Raw genomic sequence first — 14,108 nt, 5'->3', positions numbered from 1 at the left:
ATCTGTATGGCTTATTTACTGTAATGCTGTAAATGCTTATCATGCTCAGTCCTTTTGTATTTGGATCAAGGCTTCCTCTAAGGAGGTTTAGATACAGTTGTGTTGTGTTCAGTAGAAACATGCAATAAAGGAGACATGGTCATGTAAATGTTTTGTGTTCCTCAGTAGTACACCAAAAATAGGGTTAGCGTTAGCTCAAGCTGGGACAAAAGCAATGATATTGTCTCTCACAGCGAATCTGATGCACCTTAGTGTTGGCACTACAAAGCTTGAAGGGATCAAATTACAATTTAATATTTGTTAGTAATTTGAAAAGTTTATGAAGTGGCACACTAAAGGCACTAATATACAGTAGTAGAGAGAATAAGGGTGCTACCGCCATTTCAGGCAGTATTAGAAAGTGCTCAAAGGACAACAATTCAAAGATGAGGAAACTGTTTTATTGATTAGTCGAAAGCAAATTAGGATCTGGGCATACAGAAGAGGAGAAAATTCACTATGAAATTTTAAGTTTTAATCCTTTTTTTAAAGCACAGAATGCCAAAGCACAAAAAGTATGTACCAAAGTACCAAAACGAAATCTGTGTCACCTGTGAGCATGAGAACGACAATACAATCCTCTCCATGAAATAGTTTGTGCCTCTAATCAAGATTTTTTATTCACATTCAATATTACTCACATCTCTCATACTAAGAGTGACAATCTATATAGTAAGGGTGATTCCTATTCAATTTGGATTGACAGCTGTTGATTTCAATATTCAGCTTTGCTGGCTGGCAGACCATTATTTTTACAGCAGTTTGTAAATTGACCTTATTTTAACGGTGATAGCTATCTTCATAGAGTTTAGCTATGTCAGGTTCTTGCACATTCACATTGTCAGCCATTGATTACACATGAGTAAAAATGTCTTTGTTGCACTCTGCAGTAACCTCATGTATAGCTTGGCATTACTCTCAGACACCTTTAGAAAAGCCAAGAACAGTTCAATAGGTTGACCTTTCAGCTATTGTGTGAGGCCGACAGTCGTTAAAAGAGAAGCTAAGTGTGAAGACAATACAGAAATTACATGATGCACAAAAACAATGGTACCTGGAAAATGAAAACATCTCTATTTATTAATTAAATAACAAAATAAAAACATGGAAGAACTCAGTGCACTATCATTTCCCCCATGTTTGCTTTGCAGCCATTTGTTGGGTGAGCTGCAGTAGGATGGTGGTTGCTATGCTGTTGTCAGGATGCATCAACTTTGACCAAACTGGACAGGTTGTGGCTAACTGACTGGTCCATCGTTTCAGAAAATTAAGGCAATTCCTGAACTTAGAAGAAACAAAATAACTGGCAGTTGGTTTAATACACACATAAAAAGTTGGTTTTGTGCTACTGACTGACATTCCAAAAATAATTATTCACAATATTGACATTTCTTTTTACTTTTTAAAAACATCTATTTTCAGTTAGTGAATCCTACCGAGAATTCTATTCTGAAGTTTAACGAACATCTACTCAATGTTTTGGGGAGTGCAGCTGTATTACTGGTTATTCAAAAAGTCGACTGAGCTATGATACAGGTGTGTCACACTTACTATGAATAATATTAATTGTCAATTCAACACTCATACAGTACGAAGTACAGACTGAAGGAAACCTGTTTCTTTTTTGACTTTTTTTTTGTCTGAGTGTACATCACGACCTGACATACTGAGAATCTTGTATGTATGCAATATATAGAAGTAGTACCATACATCATTAATACAAATCTTCAAGACACTTGTGCATATTTTGTTAGGTACATGGTTTTGAGCTCTGGCATATTTAACCACCATGGTGGCAGGGCTGTAGCCTATTGTTTCTGGCCGGGGGGGTTAGGGTCGGTCAGGGCTTGGGAGTTGGCTAGGGGTCGTTGAAGTGCCTGAGGCGGATGCGCTGGATGTAGCTGGCATGTGCAGGGCTGTAGCGGTTGGGGCTGGTGAAGTCTGGAGCGCCTGTGTGCCGGGCGGGACTGAAGCGGCCACCGGCAGGGGACACCAGGCTGCTGACAGGAGAGCCGTGTGTGAGGCGAGAGACCTGATGTACCCTGGGTCTGCTTTTTACCACTGCAGGGCTGGGCCAGCTGAAAGACAAACAGAAACAATACCACCATCAGTCTGCATATATTTGGTTGTTTTCATACGATAGCAACTGAAATTTTAAGCACTCGTCAATGTGTTTCCATATTTACAAGGCAACTCGCAGGCAGTGACAACTGTTCATATGCATGGAGACATGCATACCTTTGCATGTCTGATGAGGTGTATGTCTGCATTGTGCTTTTCCATTTCTGAATGCTGGGGAACTTCGAGGGGTCGAGGTCTGTGGCTTCTATTGCCGACAGGACCTCTCTGTCCAACTTGGTTGGTGAATCCCTGAAACACCAAAGACAAAACAAGAGAGGTATGTTGAACATGCTGGCAGATTTGAATTCTGCTGTTGCTTGCTGATGTCTGTAAGCAGGAAGTCATCCCACTGTGCATCATTATTTCCCCCACCAAATACATAACAGCTCGCCTCTGCAGTCAGCTCTAGTACATTATCCTTAATTATAAACTGGGTGGTTTGAGCCCTGAATGCTGATTGGCTGAAAGCCGTGGTATATCAGACCGTATACCATGGGTATGACAAAACATGTATTTTTACTGCTCTAATTACACATTGGTAACCAGTTTATAATAGCAATAAGGCACCTCGGGGCTGTGTCCTAAGGGCTGTGTCCTAGCACTCCGCGTTGCGTAGTGCATAAGAACAGCCCTTAGCCGTGGTATATTGGTCATATACCACACCCCCTCAGGCCTTATTGCTTAATTAAAAACCTCAGAACAATCACCCTAATTCTCATCACTCACCCTTCAATGAAAAGTCTTCTTCTTCTGATGCGAGGTGGGGTCCGTGCTAGGAACTCTTTGGAGTTGTCCAGGGACTTATAGGAGCTGGATGATCCTGAGCTGCTCAGATCCCTCCCCCCGTGATCCCACGACTTAGATCTGGCGCAGAGTGTGCGCCCTGACACGGTCCCTGGCCCCAGCACCCTAGTCCTCGGGCCCAGAGCCTCCAAGCTCTCCTCAGCCACCAAATACTCCTCCGAGCTGCCGCTTCCACCACTGGCCCTGTCCTCCACCCCTAGCACCACCGCTCCCTCCACCTCCCCCCTCACGCAGGTCCCCCTCCACATGCCCCCCTCCCTGTCCCCGGACTCCGAGCTACAGCCCCTCTCAAACAATGAGTCCTCATTGGTGTCACCCCCCAGTGTGAGACGGCCCACCCCGGATGCCAGGTCGTCCCGAGAGAGTCCTTCCCTGTGCCCACCGTGCCTGTGTCCCCCGCTCCTCCTCCTCTCCCTGTCTCTGGTGGTGCTGTCCACCCCATCCTGCAGGGACATCCTTCCATCCTGCAGGGACATCCTTTCAAACTCCACCATCAGGTTGGAGATGGGCGACAGCAGGCAGGAGGGGGACGAGGAGGCGCGGGGGAACACCATATCCCCGTTGTGAGTCCTCTCTGCCCCAATGGAGTGGCACAGGCCCAGGCCGTTGTTGCAGACGGGCGAGAGGAGGCTCTCTGACACGGAGGAGCACAGGAGGTCTCGCTCGGCAGCCGTCTCGATGAGGTCATCGGGCAGGATGTGGAACTCACGGAGGCCCAGCCCACCCACAGCACCCACAAGACTGTCCTTAGAACACGCTGAGGAGGTAATGCTGGTGAGTGCCGTGTTCTGACGGTTCTTCATCTCCTCCAGGCTGATGTCATCACCCTCGTCCAGGAAGGCCCCCACTGAGATGGAGTTGCAGAACTTCTTGGGCTTGCCTGTAAATGGCAGAGAGGAGGGGAAAATGTTCATGTGAAGCTACAAAAAATGCATTTACTGATCAATCTAAAGTTGTATGGGAGCATCAATTCAAGACATTGATGGCTGTATCATCGCTCTCATTTCTCAAACTTGATCATCTGAATTCAATACCAGTACTATACAGTTTATCAATAGCAACTGGTGGGGATAACATTACCTGGGGAAGAGGTTCTGAAGCGGTTGCTGGTTTTGTTCTCCCCATCCTCTTCGTATGCACGCTGACTGAAGTCCTTCTTGTTGAGGTACTCCTCCAGCTTACGGAGGCCGTCTGCAGAAGACAGGTCTGTAAAACTGTCCAGGAAATCCCAGTACTCAGCCCAGGGGTAGCCCAGCTCTCTGGCAAGTTCTCTGTGAGGGAGGAGAACATAACATTGTGGTTGGAGAAGCTGGTAAAGGATGAAGTAGAATGGCAGAAAATACACTAGATCCTTCTTCTTAATTTAACTGTTGTTGTTGAACTGGTGGCTTTCTAGACGTACCTGCCCACTCTCTCTGCTCCATGGTCAGGGTCAGACTTCAGGATGTGCTGGAAGTGCCCCGCCCTGTCTCTGGGGGGGGTCTTCCATACCCGGCGGAACTCATCTGCCTGCAAGGGGGACACCAATTCATCTTACATACAGTGCATTCAGAAAGTATTCAGACCCCTTCACCTTTTCCACATTTTGTTACGTTACAGCCTTATTCTAAAAAATCTACACACAATACCCCATAATGACAAAGCAAAGAAATATTTCTAGACATTTGCACAAATTTAATAAAAAAACTGAAATATTAGATTTACATAAGTATTCAGACCCTTTACTCAGTACTTTGTTGAAGCACCTTTGGCAGCGATTACAGAATTGAGTCTTCTTGGGTATGACGCTACAAGCTTGGCACACTTGTATTTGGGGAGTTTCTCCATTCTTCTCTGCAGATCCTCTCAAGCTCTGTCAGGTTGGATGGGGAGCGTCGCTGCACAGCTATTTTCAGGTCTCTCCAGAGATGTTAGATTGGGTTCAAGTCCGGGCTCTGGCTGGGCCACTCAAGGACATTCAAAGACTTGTCCCGAAGCGACTCCTCCGTTGTCTTGGCTGTGTGCTTAGGGTCGTTGTCCTGTTGGAAGGTGAACCTTCGCCCCAGTCTGAGGTCCTGAGCGATCTGGAGCAGGTTTTCATCAAGGATCTCTCTGTACTTTGTTCCGTTCATCTTTCCCTCGATCCTGACTAGTCTCCCAGACCCTGCCGCTGAAAAACATCCCCACAGCATGATGCTGCCACCACCATGCTTCACAATAGGGATGGTACCAGGTTTCCTCCAGACATGACACTTGGCATTCAGGCCAAAGAGTTCAATCTTGGTTTCATCAGACCAGAGAATCTTGTTTCTCATGGTCTGAGTCCTTTAGGTGCCTTTTGGCACACTCCAAGCGGGCTGTCATGTGCCTTTTACTGAGGAGTGGCTTCTGTCTGGCCACTCTACAATAAAGGTCTGATTGGTGGAGTGCTGCAGAGATGGTTGTCCTTCTGGACGTTTCTTCCATCTCCACAGAGGAACTCTAGAGCTCTGTCAGAGTGACCATCGGGTTCTTGGTCACCTCCCTGACCAAGGCCCTTCTCCCGATTGCTCAGTTTGACCAGGCGGCCAGCTCTAGGAAGAATCTAGGTGGTTTCAAACTTCTTCCATTTAAGAATGATGGAGGCCACTGTGTTCTTGGGGACGTTTAATGCTGCAGAAATGTTTTGGTACCCTTCCCCAGATCTGTGCCTCGACACAATCCTGTCTCGGAGCTCTACGGACAATTCCTTCTACCTCACGGCTTGGTTTTTGCTGTGACATGCACTGTCAACTGTGGGACCTTATATAGACAGGTGTGTGCCTTTCCAAATCATGTCCAATCAATTAAATGTACCACAGGTGCTCCAATCAAGTTGTAGAAACATCTCAAGGATGATCAATGGAAACAGGATGCACCTGAGCTCAATTTCGAGTCTCATAGCAAAGGGTCTGAATACTTATGTAAATAAGGTATTTCTGTTTTGTATTTTTAATACATTTGCAAACATTTCTAAAAATCTGTTTTCGTTTTGTCTTTATGGGATATTGTGTGTAGATGGATGAGGATTTCTTATTTTTAATCCATTTTAGAATAAGGCTGTAAAATAACAACATTTGGAAAAAGTGAAGGGGTCTAAATACTTTCCGAAGGCACTGTACATCCTGTGTTTCTACAACAGCTTCCCACATGAAAATATAATGAGTTAAAAAAATATAGAAATAAAGTGTGAAAATGGGTGAAAAGAAGAGTGCGAGTTGAAAGAGGACATAATGTGACAATTACCTTAGATGGGCTGAGTGGGCCAACGAATGCCCTAACTGACATCACTGGATCCATGGGACTTCGTGTGAGCCTGGGAGCCAGCGAATTATGAAGAGTTTCTGATGGCTCAGGTGACCAGGGAGCACCAATGACAGGCTGGGAAGAGTTGTCAGTGGCCCTCAGTAAGGGTATATAACAGCGATCTGTGGGTGACAGAAGAGAAGGTGCTTTGGGGTAAACAGGGAAGATAACAAAAACACAAGTCCTGTGGTTGAGAGGAAGTGCACTTACCTTCCAAATAGTCACATATCTTCTGTTTCACCTCTTGGGTTTTGTTTTTCCTTTCACAAATAACCTGTCAGGAAACCAAAGTAATGTGGATCACTGAGCAGTCGGTAGCTAGCTTTAAAAAATGTATACACTACTGGTCAAAAGTTTTAAAACACCTACTCTTTCAAGGGTTTTTCTTTATTTGTACTATTTTCTACATTGTAGAATAATAGTGAAGACATCAAAACTATGAAATAACACATATGGAATCATATAATAACCCAAAAAGTGTTTAACAAATCAAAATATATTTTATATTTGAGATTCTTCAAATAGCCACCCTTTGCCTTGATGACAGCTTTGCACACTGTTGGAATAAGAGGTGTTCTAAAACTTTTGACCAGTAGTGTATATCTGGAGCAACTCACATCAGATGGCTTCTGGTCATACTTGTTCTTGCAGTTTTTATCCGTATCAGGATGTGAACACAGGACATTCACCACATCTGGACAACCAAACTTACAGGCAAAGTGGAGTGGTGTCTCAAAGCCCTGGGACAGACACAACCAGAGTTACACATATACACTATGAACAGAGGCAAGTCAATCCAGAACACACAAGTCGCTTACAGTTCAACTTAAAAAACACTGTAGGTCTGCACTCAAAAAGTAGCTTCATTTTTCAGTTTCTTAAAATTATTTTGTCTGCACAGGGGAATCGGCTAAAAGCCTTGTCTGCACAAATGTTTCGGCTAGAAGCCTTCTTCAGTGTTAAACCTACAATTAAATATATCAGCAGGTACATATGGAGAAAGGGTGAGACAAGGGGACTCACAGCTTTGTCTGGAGTATTGACGTAAAGGTCTATGATGTATCGGATGCGTTTCTGCAGCATGGCCTCCAGGTCATCAGGGTACATGAGCCTCATGAAGTCAGGATTCTCTAGAGTGTCCAGCAGGAGCTGGGCGACACCCGGCTGGTTCTCCTTTGCTGCCACGTGCATCACGTTGTACCGGCATCCCTCCTAGGAACACACAGCGGACATTGATGAAGGAAATTAGTGCAGGTCAGTGTTGGGTCACATCTGGTTTGTCACAGCCATTTCCTACAGGGGCCTGGCTTGAGACTGGGCTGTGGTTAGAAACATTCATTCATTCAGTTGGAAAATGGAAAACTAATAGGGTTGATACTTAAATTGTCAGAGTAATAGATCAGTTCTGTTACAACATGGTCAACAAAATGACTGAGTCATATCTGGAGGAATCATATCTGTCTATGTTGTTGACTACCTATTTTTGTGATACTTCACTGTAATCATGGTCCTCTGTAGCTCAATTGGTAGAGCATGGCGCTTGTAACGCCAGGGTAGTGGGTTCGATCCCCGGGACTACCCATACGTAAAAATGTATGCACACATGACTGTAAGTCGCTTTGGATAAAAGCGTCTGCTAATTGGCATATTATTATTATCATCATCTGCTCCCTGACTCACCTGCACAACAGTGGGGTTGTCTCCAGAGCCGATGAGATAGCGTGGGTTGCTCCAGACCAGCTCACTGAAGGCCACCTCATCCCCCTTCTCCACAGCCTTCCTCAGCTTGGCTGTCAGGTCCTGGCAGCGAGGGCTCTTGAAGCTGTTGGCCCTCTCCCTGTTGATGGTGTCTACCTCCATGACAGGGACGTTGTCTAGTGCCACAGACAAGACAGATTAAAACAGAGGTCAGCAGAATATGTGATAAACAGCTTACTCGTTTCAAATTTGGACGAGTCCAAGAAATGAAATGCCATCCAAACACCCTTGAAAAGCACTGACTTTGCATATTTTTCAAGCTAATGTATTTTTTGTAAGGAGAGAATAATTGTCAATCTCAGCCCAGCACTCACCCTTGCAGAAGACCAGGCCTGGTTTGACAGGGGAGACACAGGGGGTGGATTTACTGGGAGAGGGGTAGTAGTCACAGATTCCCTTGGCAAATTTCTCAGCATCGTCTCGATTGGAGAAGGCTTTAAAGCGAGCTCCTTTCATCATCTTAACAGCCTGAAGAGCCTCCTTCTTATCGCCATACACGTGGGCCCTCTCTGGAACTGAGAAAAAATAAACATTAAAAAGGTATGTTTAGATAGGCAATAGATAGCTCTTTATATCTACCTACAAATAGAAACATTCCAGAATGTAAACTGGATTTTATTGGTCAGTTATTTTGCCGACATTACAAGCAAAGCAGTTCAAATTCTTACTCCAAATGTTTTTGTGGCCATGCTAATGCAGAAAGCCATAAGGTGACAGGTGCTATGGATCTCAACCACTGAACAGCATCATGTCATAGAGAAGCACCATAAAATGTTTGAATTGGACCTTAGCGTGGTGTGACAGCATGGTCAACATACAGAAGATGAGCACTGCACTCTGTGCAACCCAATAGCTATCCAGCCAACAGTTCTCTGCCTTTGCATTTCTGTATGTGAAAATATATAATGACAAATACACTTTTGACTGATTAACAGCCCAAAGTGTAAATTGCAGGGATAGTTTACATCAGCCCAGGTGAAATAACAGTTTCTTACCATTTCTAGCCAAGACATCCTCCCACAACGGACACACTCCATAGAACATTGGTGACACTTGTGCCATCTTTGAAGGAGACTCTGCTGTAGACTGAGATCCAGTGTCTTCCCTACTGATATTACAAGGGGTCCTTGACTTCACTGTCAGGCCAAGTTCCTCTTCCTCTGGGGGATTGAGCCCCATTCCGTAACCAAAGTCCACCTCATCACTGACAGCCTTAGGAGAGTCAGTGCCAGTGGGTGCTGATGTGGCACATGATGGCAATGGTTTGGCCTGCTCTGCAGCGCTGGCGGCCACTGCACTGCTGCTTGTGGCTGGGCCTGCAGTGGTGGCATTACTGCTGCTGTCCGTCTCTGTGGCGCTGCTGCTGCCCTCGGCTCCCACCAGGACGCGGGCCAACTTCCTCTCGAAGATGGCACGGGTGGTGGCCGTGATTGGGCCGCACTTGAGGTCGGCCCTGGTGAACTCCTCTCGCAGCTCGTCTGAACTCAGCCCTCTCAGCCTGCTCAGAACCACCTCCATGCTTCAGCTAGGCTACCTGCGCAGTCAGAGGGGAACACATCATATGATATCACATTCAGATACAAACTGCTGTGTAATGATAGTGACAGTATAATACAATATAACAATGGTTAATGTGCCTAATGCTACTTCTTAATGCTTGCATGGCTAGGAAATAGATTTTTGACTGTATTTAGGAAGAAGAATGAAACAGACACCCCTTTCAGGGCTCCAGAGTGCAACCATTTGACTTCGGTGTGCGAGTAATTTTTTAAAATTTTGATTGAGGTACCTGGTCACCTCAATCAAAACGTCCTATTTTTTGGGCGGATAAAACCATTAATTTGTTCCAACAGTAAAGTGCATTACTCTCATGATTCCTGTAATAAAAGTGTCTGCCCTGCCGCTGTTCCTGCCTGTTTCTCTGGGACCGGCTGCTGTAATGCGCGAGCCTCTCACACTCTCTCCCCACTCGTGTGCCCCTCGTGATTGTATAACATTTAAAAATGCAATTGTGGGGGGGAAAAACTACTTTGGAGGCAACTAGTTGTCCATATTAAAGAGAGGATGGTCTCTGCTTTCTGAAGGTATAATAGTTCTCAACTATCACTATTGAGCTCAAAGCACACTGTTTTACAATCAAGATATCTGATATAGCTTTGAAATACTGAGCTTGCGAAATTTCGCATCGGCCATGGCGAGTACACTAGGCCTTATTGCAAAAAAGTGTTTGACATTACATTTACTGTTTCCATGGCTACTTGCAGTAGGTGTTATATTTAGAGTTAGCTATCTAGCTAATGTGTTTTGAGTTTCCACTTCCTCAGGTGATGAATTATAACCAATTGAATGAGGCCTATATACACTGCTCAAAAAAATAAAGGGAACACTTAAACAACACAATGTAACTCCAAGTCAATCACACTTCTGTGAAATCAAACTGTCCACTTAGGAAGCAACACTGATTGACAATACATTTCACATGCTGTTGTGCAAATGGAATAGACAACAGGTGGAAATTATAGGCAATTAGCAAGACACCCCCAATAAAGGACTGGTTTTGCAGGTGGTGACCACAGACCACTTCTCAGTTCCTATGCTTCCTGGCTGATGTTTTGGTCACTTTTGAATGCTGGCGGTGCTTTCACTCTAGTGGTAGCATGAGACGGAGTCTACAACCCACACAAGTGGCTCAGGTAGTGCAGCTCATCCAGGATGGCACATCAATGCGAGCTGTGGCAAGAAGGTTTGCTGTGTCTGTCAGCGTAGTGTCCAGAGCATGGAGGCGCTACCAGGAGACAGGCCAGTACATCAGGAGACGTGGAGGAGGCCGTAGGAGGGCAACAACCCAGCAGCAGGACCGCTACCTCCGCCTTTGTGCAAGGAGGAGCAGGAGGAGCACTGCCAGAGTCCTGCAAAATGACCTCCAGCAGGCCACAAATGTGCATGTGTCTGCTCAAACCTGTCAGAAACAGACTCAATGAGGGTGGTATGAGGGCCCGACGTCCACAGGTGGGGGTTGTGCTTACAGCCCAACACCGTGCAGGACGTTTGGCATTTGCCAGAGAACACCAAGATTGGCAAATTCGCCACTGGCGCCCTGTGCTCTTCACAGATGAAAGCAGGTTCACACTGAGCACATGTGACAGAGTCTGGAGACGCCGTGGAGAACGTTCTGCTGCCTGCAACATCCTCCAGCATGACCGGTTTGACGGTGGGTCAGTCATGGTGTGGGGTGGCATTTCTTTGGGGGGCCGCACAGCCCTCCATGTGCTCGCCAGAGGTAGCCTGACTGCCATTAGGTACCGAGATGAGATCCTCAGACCCCTTGTGAGACCATATGCTGGTGCGGTTGGCCCTGGGTTCCTCCTAATGCAAGACAATGCTAGACCTCATGTGGCTGGAGTGTGTCAGCAGTTCCTGCAAGAGGAAGGCATTGATGCTATGGACTGGCCCGCCCGTTCCCCAGACCTGAATCCAATTGAGCACATCTGGGGCATCATGTCTCGCTCCATCCACCAACGCCACGTTGCACCACAGACTGTCCAGGAGTTGGCGGATGCTTTAGTCCAGGTCTGGGAGGAGATCCCTCAGGAGACCATCCGCCACCTCATCAGGAGCATGCCCAGGCGTTGTAGGCAGGTCATACAGGCATGTGGAGGCCACACACACTACTGAGCCTCATTTTGACTTGTTTTAAGGACATTACATCAAAGTTGGATCAGCCTGTAGTGTGGTTTTCCACTTTAATTTTGAGGGTGACTCCAAATCCAGACCTCCATGGGTTGATAAATTTGATTTCCATTGATAATTTTTGTGTGATTTTGTTGTCAGCACATTCAACTATGTAAAGAAAAAAGTATTTAATAAGATTATTTCATTCATTCAGATCTTGGATGTGTTGTTTAAGTGTACCCTTTATTTTTTTGAGCAGTGTACCAAATTAGTGCACAAAAAGATTAAGGCAAAAAAAATCTACTAATTCTGGACCCTACTTTCATTAACACAAAATTCATAATCACTGGATTAAGTTGCATGTCAAGATATTTTGAATCATGCATTCCTGCTTGGACATGATAGATGTAACAACTTATTTATTGAATATTTGTACATTTATATTTTAGTCATTTAGCAGATGCTCTTATCCAGAGCGACTTACAGTTTTAGTGAGTGCATACATTTTTTCATACTGGCCCCCGGTGGGAATCGAACCCACAACCCTGGCGTTGCAAGTGCCATGCACCAACTGAGCTACAGGAGGCTAATATCATTTACATTTTAGTAATTTAGCAGAGGCTCTTATCCAGAGCGACTTAAAGTTAGTGCATACATGTTTTGTTTTTTTCATTCATACATCATCTCAGTAGTCTATTACACTTCTTAATAAAGCATTGTGAATGACTTTATAAAATGACTCAAATTTTTTCTATTTTGTGTCGCTGGTACCACCAACTGAAAAAGTTCAATGTTAGTCTGGAGCCCTGCCTTTTGAGCTAATTGACAAGTGTACCTTATTCCCCATGATCCTCAAGACAGACCATAAGTAGGTCTCTGCCGTCAAATGAATGTTTTAAAGCATAGCCTGACTCTGTATATGATAAAACCCCGAAATAAACTCCACGTCATCCTTTCTAGATCAAATAGTGAAGTAACGCAAGTCTACGTACCGCTTGTTTTTTTTTGCAGGTTCACAAAACATGCAAGCCATGAAAGGAAGGGGCGATTCGAAAGCTTCGCACACAAAAAAAGCTCCGATCATATTCTAGATTTGGACGGAATAAAGCACGTTAAAAGCCTTTTGCTTTCGATGTTTTTAAACGTCCTCGATTTCAGAGAAATCAGGGAATATTTACAATCTCCGTCGATGCAATCTCAGTCATGCTCACGCCCAAGTGCCATTCCTAATATCTATTTTCATGCATTAACAATCTGATATCTCATGTCTTCATGGTGATGCTATCGATACAAGCTATCTCAACACAGATTTGATGACAAATGTCGTATCTACCTACTCACCAGACATCATCTTAACTGCTTATCGTTCATGATCTGAAATATATTTTCATATTCAGCAAAGATAAACTGTTGAAACAGACACAATGCTCAAGTCAAGGTCTGGAATCGTCTCATTGTTTACAAGACATTGTGCGCATGCTCACTTCTAAGGGAGGGTTCATGCTCTCAGCTGAGAGATGCTATGTTAGTTCGTTAGCTAACAGTTCAAACCAAGCTAGTAATGGTGTCGCTAGAAACAGTTCACTGTGCAAGCAATGCACCTTGAAAGGCAATAATAAAGTGACATTGGACACCTATATGTAAAAGCCGTGCGCTAACTGGGTTCAAGGCAAACAAGATTGATTAATCTCACGTCATTAGCTAGCTGGCTAAATTAGTATTCTGGCTCGCTGGCTAGTTACACCGGAAGTTTAGCCTAGACGCTAGCAAGCTACCCACTTTCCATATAACGTAGGTAGATAGTTATTTTTGGATATGCTGAGAAAAGTATACCCTCACCAACATAAAATCATTTTAATACTTAAGAAAAAAAACACCAACTAGCTACCTAAATTAGCTAGCCGTGTAGTTATGACAAGTGCGTGACGAAGGAACCAGCTAGCTAACGTTAGCTAGCCATACAACCAACAACAGTTTGCTGTGCTACATTTAGTAAACAAGTTGGATAACGCATTAATATATTCTGTTAATGCAACGACTGGTACGTTTGGACTTGGAAATGTAACTTATTCCGCAGTATTTCATATGATAACATAATCAACGTTAGCATGCACACCTCCTTGCTCTCCACCTGCCCTCACCGCGACGCTTTCAAAATCTGTTGAGAAAGGACCCAGGTTTTGACTAACATAATGCCTGATCGAAATTAAGACTGTACTGTGAACAGTCTGACTGCAAACCATAGTTGCCAGACAGTCTGGGAAACAACCTAGCATAATATAAATCCTAGAAACAATTGGATATGTACCTCCAAATATAAAAGACATCTATGGAAAAGACAGTTTCGAAAACTGGATGAAGCATGGGATCAATTGATTGACTACTTGATTCATCAATCATAAATCCTACAG

At 44.6% G+C, this 14,108-nt stretch overlaps 1 protein-coding gene across 2 annotated transcripts; it reads right to left on the bottom strand.

The window, feature by feature from the left end:
* Positions 1–418: 418 nt before the first annotated feature.
* On the bottom strand, positions 419–13,870 carry LOC311144784 (ankyrin repeat and LEM domain-containing protein 2-like). 2 transcript variants are annotated; one of them, XM_084180905.1, is made up of 13 exons: positions 13,814–13,870; positions 9,021–9,559; positions 8,340–8,540; positions 7,948–8,141; positions 7,291–7,479; positions 6,885–7,007; positions 6,478–6,541; positions 6,208–6,389; positions 4,367–4,473; positions 4,045–4,235; positions 2,887–3,844; positions 2,278–2,409; positions 419–2,117 (listed from the first exon to the last, which is right to left on the bottom strand). In XM_084180905.1, the coding sequence occupies exons 2-13, from the start codon at positions 9,541–9,543 to the stop codon at positions 1,898–1,900; spliced, it is 3,084 nt and encodes a 1,027-aa protein (XP_084037031.1). In that variant the 5' UTR covers positions 9,544–9,559; positions 13,814–13,870; the 3' UTR covers positions 419–1,897. The 2 variants fall into 2 exon arrangements, with proteins under 2 accessions (XP_084037031.1, XP_084037030.1); XM_084180904.1 differs by lacking the exon at positions 13,814–13,870 and adding an exon at positions 13,039–13,175.
* Positions 13,871–14,108: the final 238 nt, after the last annotated feature.

The sequence above is a fragment of the Coregonus lavaretus genome (assembly GCF_964263955.1).
Source record: "Coregonus lavaretus genome assembly, chromosome: 17".
Taxonomy (NCBI): Eukaryota; Metazoa; Chordata; class Actinopteri; order Salmoniformes; family Salmonidae; genus Coregonus; species Coregonus lavaretus.
Note: the sequence above shows the minus strand (reverse complement) of the source record. Positions and strands in the feature narration are given on the sequence as shown.

Bases quoted from the DNA above. Each gene is read 5' to 3' on its own strand.
- LOC311144784 (XM_084180905.1), bottom strand. From the start codon at position 9,543: ATGGAGGTGGTTCTGAGCAGGCTGAGAGGGCTGAGTTCAGACGAGCTG. The intron at 8,541-9,020 runs GTAAGAAACTGT...ATTTTTTCTCAG, and splicing joins GGATGTCTTGGCTAGAAATG to TTCCAGAGAGGGCCCACGTG. The intron at 3,845-4,044 runs GTAATGTTATCC...TGCCATTTACAG, and splicing joins CTTCAGAACCTCTTCCCCAG to GCAAGCCCAAGAAGTTCTGC.